The sequence below is a fragment of the Manis pentadactyla genome, chromosome 9 (assembly GCF_030020395.1).
Source record: "Manis pentadactyla isolate mManPen7 chromosome 9, mManPen7.hap1, whole genome shotgun sequence".
NCBI classification, from domain to species: domain Eukaryota; kingdom Metazoa; phylum Chordata; class Mammalia; order Pholidota; family Manidae; genus Manis; species Manis pentadactyla.
This window is the reverse complement of record NC_080027.1, coordinates 89864509-89884025: the sequence shown is the minus strand read 5'-3', so window position 1 is coordinate 89884025 and position 19517 is coordinate 89864509. Positions and strand designations below refer to the sequence as shown.

General features: G+C 48.1%; 2 protein-coding genes and 1 long non-coding RNA gene across 6 annotated transcripts; all 3 read left to right on the top strand.

The window, feature by feature from the left end:
• Positions 1 to 695: 695 nt before the first annotated feature.
• On the top strand, positions 696 to 7347 carry PA2G4 (proliferation-associated 2G4). 2 transcript variants are annotated; one of them, XM_057507778.1, is made up of 14 exons: positions 696 to 1025; positions 2721 to 2849; positions 3128 to 3233; positions 3323 to 3392; positions 3612 to 3704; positions 5194 to 5257; positions 5488 to 5566; positions 5715 to 5793; positions 5886 to 6019; positions 6304 to 6398; positions 6509 to 6636; positions 6793 to 6846; positions 7015 to 7081; positions 7175 to 7347. In XM_057507778.1, the coding sequence occupies exons 1-13, from the start codon at positions 854 to 856 to the stop codon at positions 7078 to 7080; spliced, it is 1269 nt and encodes a 422-aa protein (XP_057363761.1). In that variant the 5' UTR covers positions 696 to 853; the 3' UTR covers position 7081; positions 7175 to 7347. The 2 variants fall into 2 exon arrangements, with proteins under 2 accessions (XP_057363761.1, XP_036773386.1); XM_036917491.2 differs by having other exon boundaries at positions 700 to 941; positions 7015 to 7347.
• Positions 7348 to 9556: 2209 nt separating this feature from the next.
• LOC118928378 (uncharacterized) lies at positions 9557 to 10641 on the top strand. Its single transcript, XR_005031209.2, has 3 exons — positions 9557 to 9745; positions 10132 to 10154; positions 10422 to 10641. It is a non-coding gene; the product is annotated as an uncharacterized LOC118928378 (long non-coding RNA).
• A 449-nt stretch (positions 10642 to 11090) lies between these two features.
• On the top strand, positions 11091 to 18531 carry ZC3H10 (zinc finger CCCH-type containing 10). 3 transcript variants are annotated; one of them, XM_036917496.2, is made up of 3 exons: positions 11091 to 11209; positions 11937 to 12000; positions 13205 to 18531. In XM_036917496.2, exon 3 carries the CDS (start codon positions 13257 to 13259, stop codon positions 14562 to 14564), a length of 1308 nt encoding a protein of 435 aa, XP_036773391.1. In that variant the 5' UTR covers positions 11091 to 11209; positions 11937 to 12000; positions 13205 to 13256; the 3' UTR covers positions 14565 to 18531. The 3 variants fall into 3 exon arrangements, with proteins under 3 accessions (XP_036773391.1, XP_036773387.1, XP_036773389.1); XM_036917492.2 differs by having other exon boundaries at positions 13202 to 18531; XM_036917494.2 differs by lacking the exon at positions 11091 to 11209 and adding an exon at positions 11216 to 11541 and having other exon boundaries at positions 13202 to 18531.
• The last annotated feature ends 986 nt before the right edge of the window (positions 18532 to 19517 follow it).

The window sequence follows — 19517 nt, the reverse complement described above, 5'->3', positions numbered from 1 at the left end:
CAACCAACAGGGAGTAACAAAACGTTTGGCAAGTCTAGTAAGCCTCCAGATGGGGTTCCCTCAGCAGGGGGCATACTGAAACCCCCCACTTTGAGAACCCTCAGTCTTGGACGCTCCCCTGAGGTGCGTGCCACCAGAGCCCCCCCTCGGAGCGCTCGTGCCGGCTCCTGCGGAGTCCGACCTGCGGCTCGCAGGCTAAGTGAGTAACCCCTGCGCAGTCCGCTACCGGGTGGGCCCGGCTCCCAGCACTCGGTCTCCTCCACGCCCGCTCTGCCTTTCCGGTTCTTTTAGCGCCGGAGGACTGCGGGAACTGGCTAGGCTGGCCGAGGAAGGGCGCGCCCGGCCACCTCGCCGCCATCGCGGCCGCTCCCCACCCGCCCGGGCCCACCCTGCAGCGCCGCTTCCGCGGTCCCGCCCCACGGTAGCGCAGGTTTTCGCTCGGAGCTGCAGGGGCAGGTGGTCTTTCCGCGAAAGGAAAGGCCCTCGCTCCCCAGCGGCTCCGCCTTCCCGCCAGACCTGAACCTTCCCGGCTTGCCCGCGACCCGGACGTGCGGGCCCCGGAGGCACGGCCCCAGCGCCGGATCCAGGGCCGCGGAGGCAGCTGGGAGTCGTGGTCCGCCAGGCCTGAGAGCGCGCGCAGCGGACAGGGGTTAGGACTCGCTGTCCCGGCGTGCCCTGCGCCGCCGCCCGCGCACCGCCTCGCGCCCTCGCCTGTCCGCTGCTCCCGTGCCTGTGCGCGTTCACTCGCGCTCTCCTCGCGGACTAGGGGCTCTGGCCGCACCGTGCGGCCGGGAAGGGAGGCAGAGGCGGCGGCTTAGGGGAACGAGGCTGCGGGGGTGGTGGCGGCGGGAAGATGTCGGGCGAGGACGAGCAGCAGGAGCAGACTATTGCCGAGGACCTGGTCGTGACCAAGTATAAGATGGGGGGCGACATCGCCAACCGTGAGTGCGGCCTCGGTCCGGAGGGCGAGGCTGAGGGGGAGAGGCAAGGGAGACGGCGCTGGGCCGGTCCAAGCGACCGGAGAGGTGCGGTCGTGTCGCGCGGAGTGGGCTGCTGAGGGAGCGCGACTGCCCGCCGGGGGGTGGCGTGCTGGGAAGATTAGGTGTCGCGCCCAGGACCTGAGCGGCCAGGCCCGGGCCGGAGTCTGGGGCTGAGGGCTCGAGACCCTGCAGAGCGCGGCTCGCGGGCTGGGACCCCGGGCCGTTGGTAGGGAGGCAGGGCGCAGTGATGTCCCTCACCCTTAGGTCCGGATCCTGCCTCCTTTGGTTCTGGCAGCGGCGAGGCCGCCTCGAAAAGGAAGCGTCCAGCTGTTGGCGACGGGAGCGCCCGTTGTGTCGTGGTCTCTGGCGTCCGCAGCCAAGCCCGCACGGATTGCCGGGACCCCATGCAGATCGCAGGCCCCCTTTCTCCGCCACCGTCCCTGACGCTAGCTTCCCTACCACGTGCTTTGCTGGAGTCTTTCCTTTACTTCGCTCCTTCCCTGGTGGGGGCCCCCTTCCATTGTTGGGCCAGTTCAGGGACCGTTGGAGGACACCCCTGGAGCCCCTACCACAACTCTTGGATATATTCTGGCTTTTAAAGTTTTTCGTCACTGCCTCCGTCCAGTCCGTGCCCCTAGCCTTAGTGAGCCGCCAAATGTGATTGTTCTCAGGGGCCTGACAACTCCAGGGGTGTTCTGAGGCCCTCCTCACCCCAACGAGGCGAACTCGTGAAAAGTGCTGGAAAGGGGGCACCGATTTTAGGCGACGGCCTTCTCAGGACTGTGCTCCGGCTTTCTCAGCAGTCTCCTGCCACTCTAGTCAGATGTCTCTCTGCAATTTAAAAATCCAGTTAAGGGGGACAGAAAATGCATGTCTTTGGGCGTTTAAGTGGTTTGACAGTGAAGATAGGTGTTGAGGTTGCCTTTTTGCCTGTGGCTGAAAACCTGAGTTTTTTAGGCTTCCGAAGAATCACCAGAACTTAGGTCACAAAAATCAAAGCTGAAGTTCAGGGTGGGCTGTGTCGAGGGTGTCCAGGGGCACAACAGTGCTTCATAAAGTGGTTTGAATCAGAGTAAAAATAGCTTTTCCTCTTGCAATTTGTAACTTCTGAGGCACCGATCCCAGATACTGGTTTGTAGCTCTTGGATCACAGACCAATAATCTGCTAAAAGCTGTACGCCATAAGCCTGCTGAAGCCCAAGGACCTCAGATAAAGTCGCTTTGGCTTATCCACCTGTTTATGAGGAAATAAATCTACATAAGTTGAGACTCCTTAACACCTAATTGGAGTATCTAAGAAGGGAAGAAGGTAGCATTTAACTAATGCATCAACTTCCAAGTCAGCGTTTCTATATCTACCTTCCTGTTTCCCTGACGCCTATAAAGTTTCTCTAGTCTGCTTTGCATGTATATGGGATACCTTGGTGAGAACCCCCTTGAAGTTGATAGTTCCGCCCTTCCACACCACTGGTAGCACTTTGGCAAGTCTCTATTGCTCAGGGAGACAATCTGTATATACCCAGCTGTCACATTATGTAAAGCAGGGCGAAGGGAATGTTGACATTTTTATTTTTGGAAAAGCAAGGTAGAAATTTAGAGATTATAGGTAGGTACATTTCCTCCTTCAGCTTTAGGGCAATGGCACTAGAGAATAGTAAAAATAGAAACTCATCTAGGTATTGTGTGGTTGGTAACTTTGACAACATTTGCAGGGTTGACATTGTGGTATTCTGTCCCCAGGGGTACTTCGGTCTGTGGTGGAAGCATCCTGCTCAGGTGTGTCAGTCCTGAGCCTTTGTGAGAAAGGTGATGCCATAATCATGGAAGAGACAGGGAAAATTTTCAAGAAAGAAAAAGAAATGAAGAAAGGTAAAAAACAAAAACAAAACAATCCCCCACTTATTTCCCAAGTTTGACCTTTATTCAGTCGGTTTGTTTAATTGTAATGATGCAGCCCCCACCCCAGCTCTGGTTGAGACATTTGGAAATTTGGAATGGCAGGTGGGATACAGCATTTTCTTACCCCATCCAAATGGATTAAACTTAAGCAAGACCCTGAAGAAAATCCTCCCATTATTCTGAAGGGCAGCAGGACTGTGCAAGAGAAAGAGAGCAAGGCATTTAGGCTGATGGTTGTCTCTTTACAGGTATTGCCTTTCCCACCAGCATTTCGGTAAATAACTGTGTATGTCACTTCTCCCCCTTGAAGAGTGACCAGGACTATATTCTCAAGGAAGGTGACTTGGTAAAAATGTAAGTTTACACCACTTACAGGACTTGTCTTTTTCCTAAGCTTTGCATAGTGCCAGTTGCTAATGCTGTGCTCTGTTCTTGCCTTTCAGTGACCTTGGGGTTCATGTGGATGGCTTTATCGCTAATGTTGCCCACACTTTTGTGGTTGGTGTAGCTCAGGTAGGTGGTCTCCTGTGAACTTTGTTCACACTGTGGAGTTCGGGAAAGTGCACTGTTGCCTGCTTCTTACCCCATTCTGTGCCAACACATAAACTTTGAAAGTCTAGAGAAATAAAAGGAGAAAGATGTTTTCTCTCCTGTTCATTGCCAGCCTTGCATAAGGATGCCTGAGTTAAAGAGCTTTCTTGGAAAACACTGATTACATTTCCTTACCTACAGGGGACCCAAGTAACAGGGCGGAAAGCAGATGTCATTAAGGCAGCTCACCTTTGTGCTGAAGCTGCTTTACGCCTGGTCAAACCTGGAAACCAGGTAAGCTGTTTAGTCCAACTCCAAAGCTTAATAGAGCCAAATATGCTTTAAGTATCTGTAGCTATTCCATAATGAACTACCATCTTCTCCAGCTTTTCAAAGTAGTTATATCTTAGGTTGGGATTTCTGAAAGAGGCAGGAACTGAAGAGCTTAATAGTAAAAAGCAGTTAACTCTGAGTGCCTACCATAGAGAGTCCTCTGCTGGGTGTATGGGGATATATGTCCCTTCCTCATGGAGTCTGTAGAGACCCTTCCTCTCTCATGTCCAAGGTACACATCTTTCCCCAAAATAACTTGATGTCAGTAGCTTACAATAAAACACAAATATAAAAGCTTTATATTTTTTTATATATTTGTTTTGTTTTGTTTTATACAGAAATTATAATAATACCAAGAGACACCAAAAGTCAGTTCTGTACCTTGCAAGACAATATTAGGAAACCCAGGAATCATAAGCTTCTCATGAATTAATTCAGTTTAGCATATTAGACTATCAATAGAGACATTTCTCTAACACTCAGAATTTCCAGAGACCTGTTCAATACTTAAAACATCTGTTTTTTTCTCTGTGCTCTCTTGTTCTTCATGCTTTTAATCATTTATTTCATCCACATTGTTATTTAATTGCATCATTTATTACTTAAACCTCTTAGTTTCTTCACAATGATGCCTACTTCCTAGAGCTGTTATAAAGCACTTTGAACAGCACCTGGCACTTAGTAAGCACTTGTGATAGCTGTTTTTAATTGCATTTTTGTTATTTTTATTATTTATATACTACTGTGTTTCCTTCACTGGATAGTGGTGGTGTCCTTTCCAAGAACAGTGGATGTTCTATAGCTGTGACATCAGACTTCCTAGGTTCTTACCCTATAACTTTTTTGAGTTTAAATTTTCTCATCTGTAAAATGGCAAAAAATAAAATTTTGCCTTATGAGAAGGGTTCTGTGATGGTTGAGGTGATCCATGTAAAGTGATTATCACAGACCTAGTACATAGCGTAACAATGTCAGGTGTGCCTAGTTACTTTACTTTCTAAGAAATATAGCTTAGGTGAGGATCAGATTGTGTTTGAAAGAGGGGAGAAGAGGAAGAGTTTGCTGTCCCCTCTCAACAGGTAGGAATGGTGGAACGAACACTGTACTTACTGTCAGAAGAAGCTGGGTTTTCAGTTCGCTGGTTTAAAACCCTGAGCAAATCCTTTCTGGGCATCAGTTTTCTCATCTTCTGGATTGGGATATGGATCTGCCATGCTTATTTTCCAGAACTGTCTAGTTGGCCATCTTTGTGAAAGCGCTTTATAAAATGATGTGTGCATGTGAGGTGTCCTTAGGTTGTAAGGAGGCAGGGCTGTGTCATGAAAGACAAGTGATATTCGTTGCACTTGATGGAGAATGTGTGGACTCTTAGCTCTTTTGTGCTTACTCTCATGGTAGATTACTTACCAGCCCCTGGTATCTTACCTTTTATTTGGTCTTGTACTTATAGAACACACAAGTGACAGAAGCCTGGAATAAAGTTGCCCACTCATTTAATTGCACGCCAATAGAAGGTGAGACCTCATATAAACAAGATTGACAGTCTGAGTGGTTTAGTAGAATTGAGGATTTTGCTCCCTTGAGGATCCATCCAACAGTCTAAGCCAAAACCTCAGTACCGTGTGTTTCCATAGCTATGCACTTTCCTCTCATTGCCTGGTCCATCAGACTGCTTGGGTGGGTAGATTTGGAAACCTTTTGGGAGTCTAGAAGGCTGGTACGATAGTCTTTGTCCTGTCTACAGGTATGCTGTCACACCAATTAAAGCAGCATGTCATTGATGGAGAGAAAACCATTATCCAGAATCCCACAGACCAGCAGAAGTAGGTGCCAGTCCCACCCTTCACCTTCCACCATACTGTAGTAGTCTTGAACTTTTTCTTCCATTCTCAGCCTAATCTAGTCCACCTTCTACTCCAAACTACAGGCACTACTTATTGCTGTTTATGCTTTCCTTTCTATTCCTTTTAGGAAGGACCACGAAAAAGCTGAGTTTGAGGTACATGAAGTATATGCTGTGGATGTTCTCGTCAGCTCAGGAGAGGGCAAGGTGAGGAGAATCCCCTAGGGCTGGCAGAGAATGGTGACTGAGAGTGTGTTTCAGCAGCACCAGACCAAATGTGACCTAACTTACTCTTTAAGGCGAAGGATGCAGGACAGAGAACCACCATTTACAAACGAGACCCTTCTAAACAGTATGGCCTGAAAATGAAAACTTCACGTGCCTTCTTTAGTGAGGTGGAAAGGCGTTTTGATGCCATGCCCTTTACCTTAAGGTACTGCTGCACTTAGCTAGAAATGGAACCAGTCTGACTGAGACCACACACCCAGGAACACTCTCCTCCCCACCATCCCCGCCCTCTCACTCCCCACCTGCCTAGACTTGTAGCCCAGCCTGCATGCCCCCCTTTTCTCCCTCCCTGTCTCCCTCTCACTGAAGGTATGGGGCAATCCTAAAGCCTGGTTTCGCCTGAGGGTAGGAGCTGTTTAAAAGCATGAGCAAAATATAAGACATGGCAGGGAGTTAAGAATACCTTAATTTGACTTGCCCTACCTCCAGGGCATTTGAAGATGAGAAGAAAGCCCGGATGGGGGTGGTGGAGTGCGCCAAACATGAACTGCTGCAGCCGTTTAGTGTTCTCTATGAGAAGGAGGGTGAGTTCCAGGACAAATCTCACTTTGGAGCCAGATCACAGCCCCTCATGCCTAAAGCTTACAGAAAAGGGTATGACGAGGGCTTTTCATCAAACACTTTTCTCCCATAGGTGAATTTGTTGCCCAGTTTAAATTTACAGTTCTACTCATGCCCAATGGCCCCATGCGCATAACCAGTGGCCCCTTTGAGCCTGACCTTTACAAGTCTGAGATGGAGGTCCAGGATGCAGAGCTAAAGGTTAGTGTGGGATGGAATGTAGTGAGCAACGTGGCACCTGTCTTAGAAGTGAGGACTAAATGTCAGCAAAGTCCTAAAAACTACAATACTGAGAAGAACACTTTGCTTCCTCCACATTCCTCAGAATTTGTTTTCCTTCTTTCTCCTACTTTCCAGGCCCTTCTCCAGAGTTCTGCAAGTCGAAAAACCCAGAAAAAGAAAAAAAAGAAGGTGTGTTATGTTGATCCCTCTTCAATAGGGTGAACCTGATCCCTCTTTTTTCTACCATTCAGGGTTGAGGTGGGGGTATAGATTTCTGTACATCTTTACCTCTGCTGTTGTCAGCCCTGACCTACAGAATTAGGGTGACAAGTCTCCTCCTCCTTTCCATGAATATAGGCCTCCAAGACTGCAGAGAATGCCACCAGTGGGGAAACATTAGAAGAGAATGAAGCTGGGGACTGAGGTGGGTTCCATCTCCCCAGCTTGCTGCTCCTGCCTCATCCCCTTCCCACTACACCCCAGGCTCTGTGAAGTGCAGTTCGTCTTCTCCACCCAGGACCACCAGCAGAGCGGGGTCTCCCTGCCCAGCCCATTTCCCCAGCCCATTTCCCTTCCGACAACAACCAGCTCCAACTGACTCTGGTCTTGGGAGGCCAGGCTTTCCAGCCACTGAAGACTACTTTAAATAGAAAAGAAAAATTGAATAATAAAATTAGGAGTCAAAATTCATCGTCTTCAAGCCCCTCTTTCTAGCCTTTTTCTACTACTATGCTTGGTCAAGGTTTATGGCCCTACAGTGAACAAGGAGGAGGCTAAAGTAGCCATCACTAAAAACGCAGCTGAGATTTTTTTATACTACTCCAATGTCAGCATTTTCCTATGAGTTGGGGCTTGATCCTCTCCCCACTCTCCCCAAGTATTTTATCAGGCCTCAAAATCCAGAGGAGCTATTCTTCAGATTGTTTTATTCACATGTGGCAGATCCTTTTCTGATCCAGGCGGTCCCCCTCCCATTTTTCGGAGCTGGAGCCTGCATTTACCACAGGATTCTCATCTATCAAATGGATCCTCATTTGTAAATCTTAGTCATCTTTGTTCTGCAGGACTTTTTTTTCATCCCCATAATGCTGTAAAGAAATAATGCATCTCAGCCATGTCCATTTCTTTGTGGAGTCAGTGGGGTCTTCCCCTGTTCCATCTTAGAAACTTGAGCTGGAAGCTCAACTGTGGTTCCCTGTTTGAAATATTTTGACCTCCCTCTCTTGAAAGAAAGGCCAGAGGAACAGACTGACTGAAGAGACAACTGGCTTTCTGAAACTGTGGACTCGGAGTGTTAGGGGTTTGGAGAGAAGGGTAACAATTTCAGTACCTCTGGCATGCTGTCCCAGGGAACTAGGGTTCCCACTAACTTACAAGGTTTTTAAACACATTAAAGATGACATGGCATTAAAATAAATTTGGATTTGCTCATAATCGTGCCTTTGTATGCTCTTACTTGGTGGAGGTTGGGGAGTGTCAGTTGAGGTGATCTTTGGGAGCTGTTTTTCTATTTCTATTCTACCTTTCTGAAACGAATTATTTGGATTAGAGAGAAGACATGAGTTCTGAATTAAGAAAAATTTTCTGTGGGAGTTCATGATTTAATTTTCTAAAGTAAAAACAGACCCCTTGTTGCTGACACTTTGCTCAGAACATAATTGTGTACTTCAGAAAATAAAACACTGTATACACGTTATCTCAATTTAGGAAGCCAGGAAGAATGCCTTTAATGTTATGCAATTTTTCAGGGCCAGCCTGTAATTAGATGGAGAAGTTATGATGGATTTGTTAGTCATATATGTGAGGCATTGCTAGAGATACTTTGGTGAATAAAATTGAACACAGGTCCCTCCATAAGAGCTTCCAGATTGAGGAGGAGTCAATAGGGTTTTTATTTTTGTTTTAAAAAACTTGTTATATCCTGATGGTAACAATATCAGAACTACTTCAACACCGGTAATAAGGACCCTCACAGTTAAAAAGTTCAGTTTAAAAGGTGAAATGTTATATATAAAGGGGAGCCACCAAAAAAGGGATTATACCAAAAAGCTTTACAGTATCTTAAAGTGAATAAGGTGAGGTCTGTATGGTTGCGTTCTTTTTCATCCTTCAGAACTCAAGTTTCCTGTAGCCAAATCCTTGGGTACCTGTTTTCCGGGTACTTCTTGACCATACCGTGAGACAGGGAAGTTCTAATCGTGTGATATCATTCCTGCCTCAGGGAAGACAGCTGAACTTCCTTACCCTCGTGATTTGATCACCCCCACCTAGGTAGTGGGAGAATCACTCAAGCAGTTTCCGAACAAGTTGCACTGTGGCCAGGAATCTAGTGACATTATGCCCCAAGCATTGTGGGGAAAACACCATAGTTGGCTAGGAAAAAGTTTATCTTAAATAATGAACAAGTTCTCTAGTATGACAGCTTTCTCGATTCCACGCTTTTACCTCCTTAACATGTTCTGGAATCCTAGCACCTCCGTAAATTAAGAGGTCTAATCTCCCTGCAGCAATTTGGTTTAGAAAATTAGGCAAACCAGTAACACAAATTAGGAATTTTTGCACAGTCCGCGCCTATCCACACTAAAATGGAGGGTGTCTCCAAGAAACCGGCTCCCAGGAAGCAATGAGGGGGAAGCGGAAGTCGCTATCTGCTCGTTTGCACCTCTGGTCCCCATACTGAAAGTGAGTGCTCGCGTCAAGTAATACAGTCCTTATAAACCGGGGTGAGGGGACTTCTCTAACTCAAATTCAAAACACTGTTGTCTAAAAACTCCTAACTCAAATCACATATCAGGTACCCGATTGAGCCAAAAGCCAACGGTACTCCCCTTGGGCAGCCCCTCCCCTGGGGGAGGGACAAGGAAGCGGAAATGACGACACTGAGCGCGCCGTTAAATAGCAATAAGTGGTGTCCCGCCGCTCTTTCGGCCTTATCGCCATCTTTTCTGGTGGGTGACTTTCCTAGCCGTTTTTGGTTTTCCCGTACAATCCATTAACATCTCATCTCCGCACTTAACCATCATTACAGCAAACTAACTGTAGCATTTTCCCCTTTACTCGTAGAAACTTCTGCGCCATGAGAGCCAAGGTAAGTAGTCCCCGGCAATGAGCTGAGGTTGTAGGAGTTGGCCGCTTGGGGGAGACCCGAGCAGGGGAAGTCCGCCATGGTTCCCAAACCGCTGGGTTCTCGAGGGTGCCTAATTGCTAGTGGGAGAGGAAGAGTAGTTAAGAGAAGAGCAGCGGTGTTGGTAGTTAAGGGTTTTGGTGAGGGCGCACGCGGGATTCGGGATTTACGTCGGAGATGGGAGTGGTAGTTTTAATTGTTGAGATCACTTGCTACTAGGCCCTCATACTTGGTCAAAAACCAGCCTGGTTTTAAATAGCGCTCATAACATGCCTACGTAAACCTTAACATCCCTACGTAAACTAATGAACTCTTGTTTTACTGTCTTTCTGGTTATGATCGGTTGCCAGTGGAGGAAGAAGCGAATGCGCAGGTATGTAGAAATTAGACTGCCAGCAAAAGAGGGAAGTGGAGCACAACTTGGACAAAACCTGGGAGGAACATTTAGTTTAAAAATCTAAAAGTATTTGAGGGGAAAAACATTCGGAGCATTGACTTGCACAGCCAGGAATCGAACACAAGACAATAATAGAACCATAGTGCATGTTCATTTTACCACGCCACGTAATGAACGTTTGAGATGGGAGAGAGAGACTGAACTCTGTGGGCAAGACATATATTACCGGTATCTGCTTTTCAGGCTTAAGCGAAAAAGAAGAAAGATGAGGCAGCGGTCCAAGTAAACCGATAATTTGTGCACCATGGAAGCCACAGGAGCAGAAATAAGGAAAACCAGAGGCCAGTGGTGATGGTACACATTACCGGACTGAATGCCTACTGTCTCAGTGGATCTGGAACATTGACCATCATCCGAGGCAGCGACCACCTTGGCAAGACTCACGTTGTCCATACTAAAACAGTCCCTTTTGGTCCTTTGCCCTGGACCTGTGACATCCTAGACTAGTTCTGTTTTCTGTTGTGGCCGAATGTAACACGTGTACAATAAATCTTTCCTGCTGTCTTAGCTGAAGAAAAAAAATCGTCTGTTCTGTGGTTTTTATGGTTGCATGGGCTGAGGAGTCTGTACCGGTGCAGCCGGCCCCCCACCCCGAACTATGGAAAACGGCAAGCTGCACAGACTGCACCCCGGGGTGTGGGGCCTCGTACCCTAGCGGGCGGCCCTTACTCTTGGAAAAACAGCGAAAGGTAGAGACGGCCGCGTTCTCGCCCCTAACACCGTGTCTCCAGGCTTGCATCGCGGAGTTATGCTTTGCGGTTGCGCGCTTCGCTGCTGTTCGGACGGGTTGCCACGGTGACGTGCGAAGCTTGTTAGAGCGAGCTGCGCGCCACTACTCGCACACCGTACAGTTCCGGGTTGGTGGATAGAGTGTCGTTTCCGCAGGAAGCGGAAGGGCGATAGGGTAGGCGGCTCTTTGTCGAAGCCAGAGGACCGGCAGGCGGCAGCAGCAACTACGGCGGCGGCGGCAGGTGAGGGAGGTGGGAGACTTAGGTGGAGGCCGCGCCCGGAGGGGAGGAGTCGGGGCCGGCCCCGGCGGCCGGGCCCGGCGGGGCCACACAAGGCCCCCCCGAGGGCCGAGCCCTTTTTCTGACCCCGCTTCGCGAGCAAACGCAGCCCCGTGACGTCACAGCATGCCCACCCCCACAGACTGGTGTCACCTGAGGCCCCTCCCCGCTTCAGCTCGCGTTCCCTTACTGTCCTGTTCACCTGGCTCGGCTGAGCTCCGACGGCACTGCACAAAATCCACCACCCGGAAGACTTGCTGCGGAGAACTACTAGTACTTTTTTCGTAAACTCTGAGGTGTCGAGAAGCGACATAATCACCGCCCCAAGTCTAATCTGCCATCGCACTGCACTTGTCAGTCGCTGCCCTTGCACGACTCCGCATTCGGAGTTCGTAACGGGCTATGATCCGCAATCCTCCTTCAGCTTGAGGCAGAGTGCCCCTCATCCTTTGTTCATTCATGGCTGGTTTTCCATCCAGTCCTCCGAGGCTCTCCAAATTAGTTCCGTTCCTTACTCTTACTGGCAGCTTCTCCCTTTGACAGGGAAGTTAAGTTTGAACTCTAAGGAAATCTTGAAGTGCCTAGGGCTCTTGCTGTTTTGCCAGACATTTCTTGTAACAACCACCCACCCCATAGTCCTACATTCTAACTCCTTCTCCCGCCCAAATCTCTGTTTTTTTTTCCTGTTCAGAACCCAGCAGTGATGTGGAGGTGGAGACCCACAGGAGCCCCGGACTTCACCTGAGCTACCTCAGGTATTGAACAATCTTGGGAGAGTTGGGTGGGGAGGAACGAGTATAATGTGATTATCTGCATCTGATGGAACTTGCAACATGGGTGAGGCTTGGATAGGCGGCGTTTATTTTTCTCCAGGTCATTTCCCTTTTAGTAAAAGTTTGTATTTTTTTTTTACCACTCTTTTTTCCTTGATTGTTTCTATTATTCTGGGACTATCTCCCTTTGGAAGAATGCTTTTTTACAGATGCTTTTTTAACGGTCTGATTCGTTCATTTTAGGTAAATCTGAAGGCAAAGTCAAGGCACTTGGGGTGGGTGCTTGGTGGAGAAATCAAGGCCAAAGAAACCAGACTTTCCTTATGCTCAAGGGAAAACAGTATGAATTTTTCCTATTTGAACAACAGGGGGAGCCTGAACTCTGCCTAGGAAAGGATTAGGAGGTCAGACACATGGTAGCAGGGACTCCCAGTCCTGTTGCGGATGGGGAGGGGAAGGCTTGAATCAGGTCAGTGGACTGACATTCCAGAGCTCTCCCGGGGAAGAGGAGACTTAAAAAGCTTTATAGAGTCTTAATAAAGAGGATCTTTATGGGGTGAGGAATGGTGTGGTTTGATGTCAGTGGGATCTTCCCATGGAGAGTACGAGAGGGGTGCAGAATGGAAAAAGAAAGATCATTGGTTCCTGTGAAATTCTCTTCACTTAGGATTTCCTGGGGTCTAGAGATATGACACTTCCCAGAGCCTTCACCTGAGACCCCACGGGAGAGGGGTTAAGGGAAATTTTTTTCCACTGAGTCCCATTATCCACAGCCCTAGTAGCTCATGTTGGCCACTAGTCCTAGTCTCCTCCTAGCCTATTGAGACAGTGACAGCAGGTCTAATTGCACTTTGATAACTTTAATAAGGGCAGCTCAGAAGGGGAAATAATCCAACACTATTTTCTCTTTACCCTCACCTGGCCTGTCTTTATTAGTGAAATGAGGTGGCTTCACCCCAGCTCCCTCCCTCCTTAGCCGGCTAGTTTAATTAATCTGACCTAGACCAGGTACACAAGGGCCTGGGTGGGACTTCTGATAAGCCAGCCCGTCAAGCCAGAATTCTCACCCTTTAGGTTTTTCCATCTCCAAAGCAATTGTCCCTCTGGCCTGCCTGCTTTATAATTGGGAAGAGTGTTGCCTCTTTGGAGGACTCCTGTTTGACACAGTTCTCCTCTTTTCTAGCAGTCACCAGGGGTGGCAAGAAAAGGAAGAAAGCCCTGAGTTAGGGGAGACCAGGATGCCTGACCGGGACAGCTATACCAACGGCACTGGGAACAGCAGTGGAGGCCCTGGAGGTGGTGGCAGCGAGGAGGCCAATGGGGCTGGGGCAGGCAGTGGCGGGGCCAGCTCAGATGCCATCTGTAGAGACTTCCTGAGGAACGTGTGCAAGAGAGGCAAGCGCTGCCGCTATCGCCATCCAGACATGAGCGAGGTGTCCAACCTGGGGGTGAGCAAAAATGAGTTCATCTTCTGCCATGACTTCCAGAACAAAGAGTGTAGCCGCCCAAACTGTCGATTCATCCATGGCTCCAAGGAAGATGAAGATGGCTATAAGAAGACGGGAGAGCTGCCCCCTCGGCTGAGGCAGAAAGTGGCAGCCGGCCTGGGCCTCTCTCCGGCTGACTTGCCCAATGGCAAGGAGGAGGTCCCTATCTGCCGTGACTTTCTCAAAGGGGACTGCCAGAGAGGAGCCAAGTGCAAGTTCCGCCACCTGCAACGGGATTTTGAGTTTGATGCTCGAAGTGGAGGAGGCACTGGTGGTGGGGGTTCAACAGGCCCAGTCCCCCCAGGACGACGTCATGACCTCTATGATCTCTATGACCTCCCTGACAGGGGCTTCGAGGACCATGAGCCAGGCCCCAAGCGCCGGCGAGGTGGATGCTGCCCCTCAGATGGCCCCCACTTTGAGTCATATGAATATAGCCTGGCTCCCCCTCGAGGGGTGGAGTGCAGACTGCTGGAGGAGGAGAATGCCATGCTCAGGAAGCGGGTAGAGGAGTTAAAGAAGCAGGTCAGCAACCTGCTGGCTACCAATGAGGTGCTGCTGGAACAAAATGCCCAGTTCCGCAATCAGGCCAAGGTCATGACCCTGAGCTCTACTACACCAGCGACTGAGCAGACTCTGGCCCCCACAGTGGGTACTGTTGCCACATTTAACCATGGCATTGCCCAGACTCATACTACTCTCAGCAGTCAGGCTCTACAGCCTCGCCCTGTGTCCCAGCAAGAACTAGTGGCCCCTGCTGGAGCGCCAGCTGCTCCCCCAACTAATGCTGCACCTCCTACTGCTCCACCCCCCCCACCCCCACATTTGAACCCTGAGATCACACCACTGTCAGCTGCTCTGGCTCAAACAATTGCCCAGGGAATGGCACCCCCTCCTGTCTCCATGGCTCCCGTGGCTGTATCTGTGGCCCCTGTGGCTCCTGTAGCTGTCTCGATGGCTCAGCCCTTGGCAGGAATCACAATGAGCCACACCACCACTCCCATGGTGACTTACCCCATTGCTTCCCAGAGCATGCGTATCACAGCCATGCCACACTGATGGGGCTGATGGACACTCCCCTGGTATAGCCTCCCAGGCTGGGGCCCTTACCCCCTCACCTAGCCCTCCCAGGGCCTGCTTGAGGGACTTAAGGACTAAGACAAGAGACTACAAGGAGTTTGCTACTGAGAAGGGTCTGGGCTGGTGTGTTTTCTCTCACTCCCTTTTGTGAGGGTCTTGGCTATCTTCAAGCCTCACACACAGCTTGCGGAGGAGTGCAGACTGAAGCCAGCAGAGAGGAAGGACTGGCTGAGGGGCTGTATGTCCCCTCATGGGAAGTTGGGGATGTCCCTGGTCTTGTCCTCTTCTGTACAGCACAGGTTCCAGCACTGGCTTTGGAAGTAAAATAAATGCCATGCCCAGAGGGAAAGCCAGGGAAGATTGGAAAGTGGGTGGCCAGGAGAGAAGGCCTGATAGAAGCTTTCAGACAGTTTGGGGCCTAGCTGAGTTGGACAAAACAGGAACTGCTCTTGGGTCTGTGGGAAGGCGGGGACCATAGTATTCCAGCCCAAGGACTAGGGGAGAATTCATTACCTTGGCTTGGCCTGGAAATCCATAGGGTAGGGCCTACCACTTTCCAAAGAAATTAAAAAGCAATTCTTTTTAACGAATGGAGGCAGTGCAAACTTGCTGAGATACTCAGTGTGGAAGATAGGAGCAGTAAATAGATTTCACACCAAAATGGGATTGAGAGCCCTCTCACAGAGGTGGGTAAGTTGGGTAGAGGTCGGGGAAGAAGGGTAGGGCCTCAGATGGGGCTTTGGGGAAGGCACTTTGTGGAGTAAAAGCATTGGAGCCACCTAGTCTAGTTTAAAAATAGTCCCATCTGTTTCTGGTTTCTATCTACATGTACTATTCTCAGGTTGCCTTAGTAACCAGGGCTCCTAGGGTCATTTTAGGGAGGCAGGTACCAAGGAGGGTGGATGTTGTGGGCAGTGGGAATGGGATAGTATTGACAGATCCTTCCATTACTCACATAGAGCAGGGCAGGTGGTGGCTGCTGAGCTGATGGCAGCTAATGGCCTTATCCCAGCCCTTCCTCAGTTACCAATGCCTTAAGCTCTCAGGGCTGGGAGGTGCTGGGAAAGGAGAGTTCTCCTGGGCACACAACGCCTTGGGTTCATCCCTTTCTTCCCTCTGCCCCCATACAGAACCACAGAGATTTTAAGGCCAGTTGTGTCAAGGCCAGGGCCCCCAAGAACCAAACCTCAGTTCCTCCTCAGCTCATGGCTGATGGAGGAGAAACAACTCAGGTGTCTAACGGGACAGTGGATTTGGGGGTAGTAATAGTGACCCTGGGTTGTGCTCCCCCTATCTCCTGCTACCTCTTGTTCTCGTCTGATTGGTTACTCAGGTTACATCTGGGGTTGGAGATTGTGGTTACGTCAAAGCTGATCATAAAAAAAAAAAAATGGGCCTAAAAACTGAAAGTGGGCAAACACTGAAAATTGTGGATTTTTAAAAACCACACATTGATGACCTTAATGTTGATTTTTCTGGCACAATTCTGGATTATTAAGAGAGATGGTTTATGAGGATTTAGACACAAATGTGATCATAGATACCAACATGAGTTATCCCAGCTAAGTCTAGACAAACTTAAAGTTTATTTTTTGTTAAATATCTCTTGAGGCAGATTTTGGAAACTACATGCAGATAATGTATGTCCTTTACTAATAGAGTCTAGGTAAAGACCATGAGGAATACACCTGTAGATGAACAAGTTGGGTTTGATTCTCATCACAATGTTAAGAGGGGGCATGCCACAGGAAACCATGGTCTGTCTCAGCCAAAGGGTGTTAGAAAGGATTTACGGGACTTGGACTTTGGTGAAGGGATTTTCAGGAAGGCTCAAGGAAGTGGGGCAGCACTCTGGATTGGGTGCTGCACACACAGATAATTCCACATTGGGCATCTTCATCTAACTGGGAAAAAGGGCAGATTAGAGTGAAGCTACAGCCGTAAATGGTGATGAAGCAGCCCCGTGTTAGTTGGGAGAGGGAATGTTTGCTGTTTTGTGGTTGGCACAATGACCTCCTTTTGTGCTTACAACAAAACAGTGATATTGTTTTTTGTCTCACCTCATCACAGTCACTGAGTGCTCTTCTCTGATGTTGGTGTTTTGTAAGATTCTTTGTGTCCCAACAGGGAACACCATTTCCTAGCTGTGAGCCCAGGTCAGCCCCTAACAACTCTGGAAGAACCTAGTGGGGCTAGTTTTCAGATGTCAGGAGCTGCTTTCCTCTTTTTCAGCTGCTATGTGATTGCAGATAAAATGATTATTATGGGTTGGTTAATGGTAGAGTTGGTAAAAACAAAACAACATTTGTGCCTAGTAAATGTTGATTAGTGCATTCATGTTAAAGAGAAATCTAGTGATATATCCAAGGGTGTTTATTAAAAAAAAGATTTTAAAAAGTCTTGTATGAAAATATGAAAAGCCCTGTTATCAACAATAATACAACTTCAGTAGTAATACAGAAAATGTCTATAATTTGGATTGATTAACTGCAGGGATCAATTTGGACTGACTCTTCCCTTAAACAATTACTTGAGCCTGAGGAACAAATAAAGAGATCTACATTAGCAATAATTCACATGAAAACATGGGACTTCCAACTGGCTACAAAGAAATTAAAGTCTTAGTCCTCATAGTATGTCAGTTCATAAATGTTAAGAGCCTGCTATGTACACAGGAGCTCCATAAATGTAACAGAACCATAGTCATGCGTTGTAAATATAGCAGTTCTACAATGTCTGTCCCAGGGGAACCACTCCTATGTACTGTGTTCTTCTAAATGTAATTTTAAAACAGGGCCATTGATAAATCAGTGGGGTAGCTGAAAAAAAATTGGCAAGAGAAGACTGAGGGAAACCCAGTAGATGTTTTAAAATACTTATAAGGCTGCTCAGTGGAGAAAAGGTCCCATCTTGCTGCATAGGAAATAAACGGAGTTCTAGAATAACAGATAACATTTACTGAGTACTTAATATGAGGCAAGGCACTGCTAGGCATTTTACATGAAATATCTCATCGACAAAACGGGTAGTATTATTGTACCTGTTTTTACAGAGGAGAAAGGCTTACAGGGAGTAATTAGCGCAGCATTCCACAACTACTAAGGAATGTGACTGGGAATCAATTCAGGCAGTCTGACAATAGAGCCTAAGAAAGTTCTAATGATAGAGCCATTCAACAATAGGACCACTACTTAGTAACTTGCAAGGAGTAATAGTAAATTGCCTTGTAACTGTTGTCTCTTCCCTCTTGGAGAGTGGGCTGGGACCAAATTACCACAGCCAAGCCCCTCTGCCCTCCCTTAGGCGACTGTAGTTTACATGTGAGTGCGGATTGAAAATCCAGGAAGTCGGACTCTTCTTAGACACTTCCTCTAACAAATGGCCCGCCCTTTTCCTGTTATTGACATACTGCTTATCACCACCAGGTGGCACCTGGGCAGCAGAATCGCCAATAGGCGGGGACCCAACCTGTTTACTTGTTCTGGTGTCTGCATTGCAGCTGCTGATCTTACGGATCCCGGCTAGGCCTTCCTGAGGATACGTTTTCATCCTCCATGTACCATCTTCAGTAAAAGGGTCTGATCCAGAGGGGGTGAGAATGGGTAGATGTTTGGGAAGGAACCTCCAAGGTTACTCTCTCTACCCCCCAGCCTCAGGGGCCCCCCTCCTCTTTAATTCAGTGCTTGACAAATTTCAATTTATAGGGGTTTCCCTCTAAGGAGGTTATCCATTTTCTTGCTATAGTTGTACTTCATCCAAACTTACTGAGCTCCTACCTGCTCACCTCTGAGGATATGGAGGATAGGGAAGGCAAATTATTTTTTATACATGTCTGTAAACTAAGTGAAGCAGTCTAGATACTGTTAGTCTCAGGGAAGTAGAGAACAGGAAATGAGAAAATTTAAGATTAGGGAGGAAGGCTGGCAGGGATGTTTTAAACTGCTTTTATGAAACACAGCCTGATGAAATCTGTGCCTTGCAGAGCCAGATATTTACCAGCTGCAGATCTCTTTCCCCCAACAAACAACTCTAGTGCTGGTGCTGCATCAAGCAAAAACACAAGCCCCATTTTTACAGTGCATTAAAAGGTAATCATTTTATGACCAACCCTTAACTCCTGGACTTCCAGTTAGTCTAGTTTTTAAGGCCCTGCTCAACACTCCACCTCTAAATCCAGTTAATTGTAACAATAGTCATCATCAATACAACCCTTCCTAAACCTACACAGTATAATGTGGAGCTGCATTACTTCTACATCTGATACCATTCTAAACTTGCCTTCTACACAAATGGGAAATGGAATCTTCCCATTCCTTTTGATTTCTCATTATAGTGTCCTAGCAGTTTCTCAGGGTCAGGAAATTCTTGGAAAATGTACTCATTTCTGCTGCAGCTGAGCCACCTCGCCCCTTGGAGCCAATTTAGTTTTAATCTTTCCGCTGTGATAGAGATGACAAACTTTTGGGAGATTTCTAAAAAGAAATAATGTCTCACTTCCTATTCACTCCGCTTTTTGTTTTTTTCTCTTCCCTGAACCCTGGATTATCTCAACTCCGTGATTTCTGATTCTCTAGTTTTCTCTAGCATCTGTCGTTACACTGCACAGACAAGATAGAAGGCTGGGGACAGGAACAGGATAGGCAGGGTCGGTCATCGAACACTTGCATTCCAAATAGGGTAATCAACTTTCCTTTTATAAAGACAGCTGGCAAAAATACTGAAGGATTGGAATCTGCTTAAGTATAAAAACTAGGGAAAAGTAGCAAATGAACATGTAGGAACCCAAAACCAAATCCTGCCAAACCGTCCGAGTAGAGTGGAAGTAAACCCAGAGCTTCCACAGCCCCTCCACTTAAACTCCGGCTCCCTCTCAAACCAAACTGGTGGCGCGGCCAGGCCCCCTGCACTCCCTTTCCCACGTGGGGTAACCCC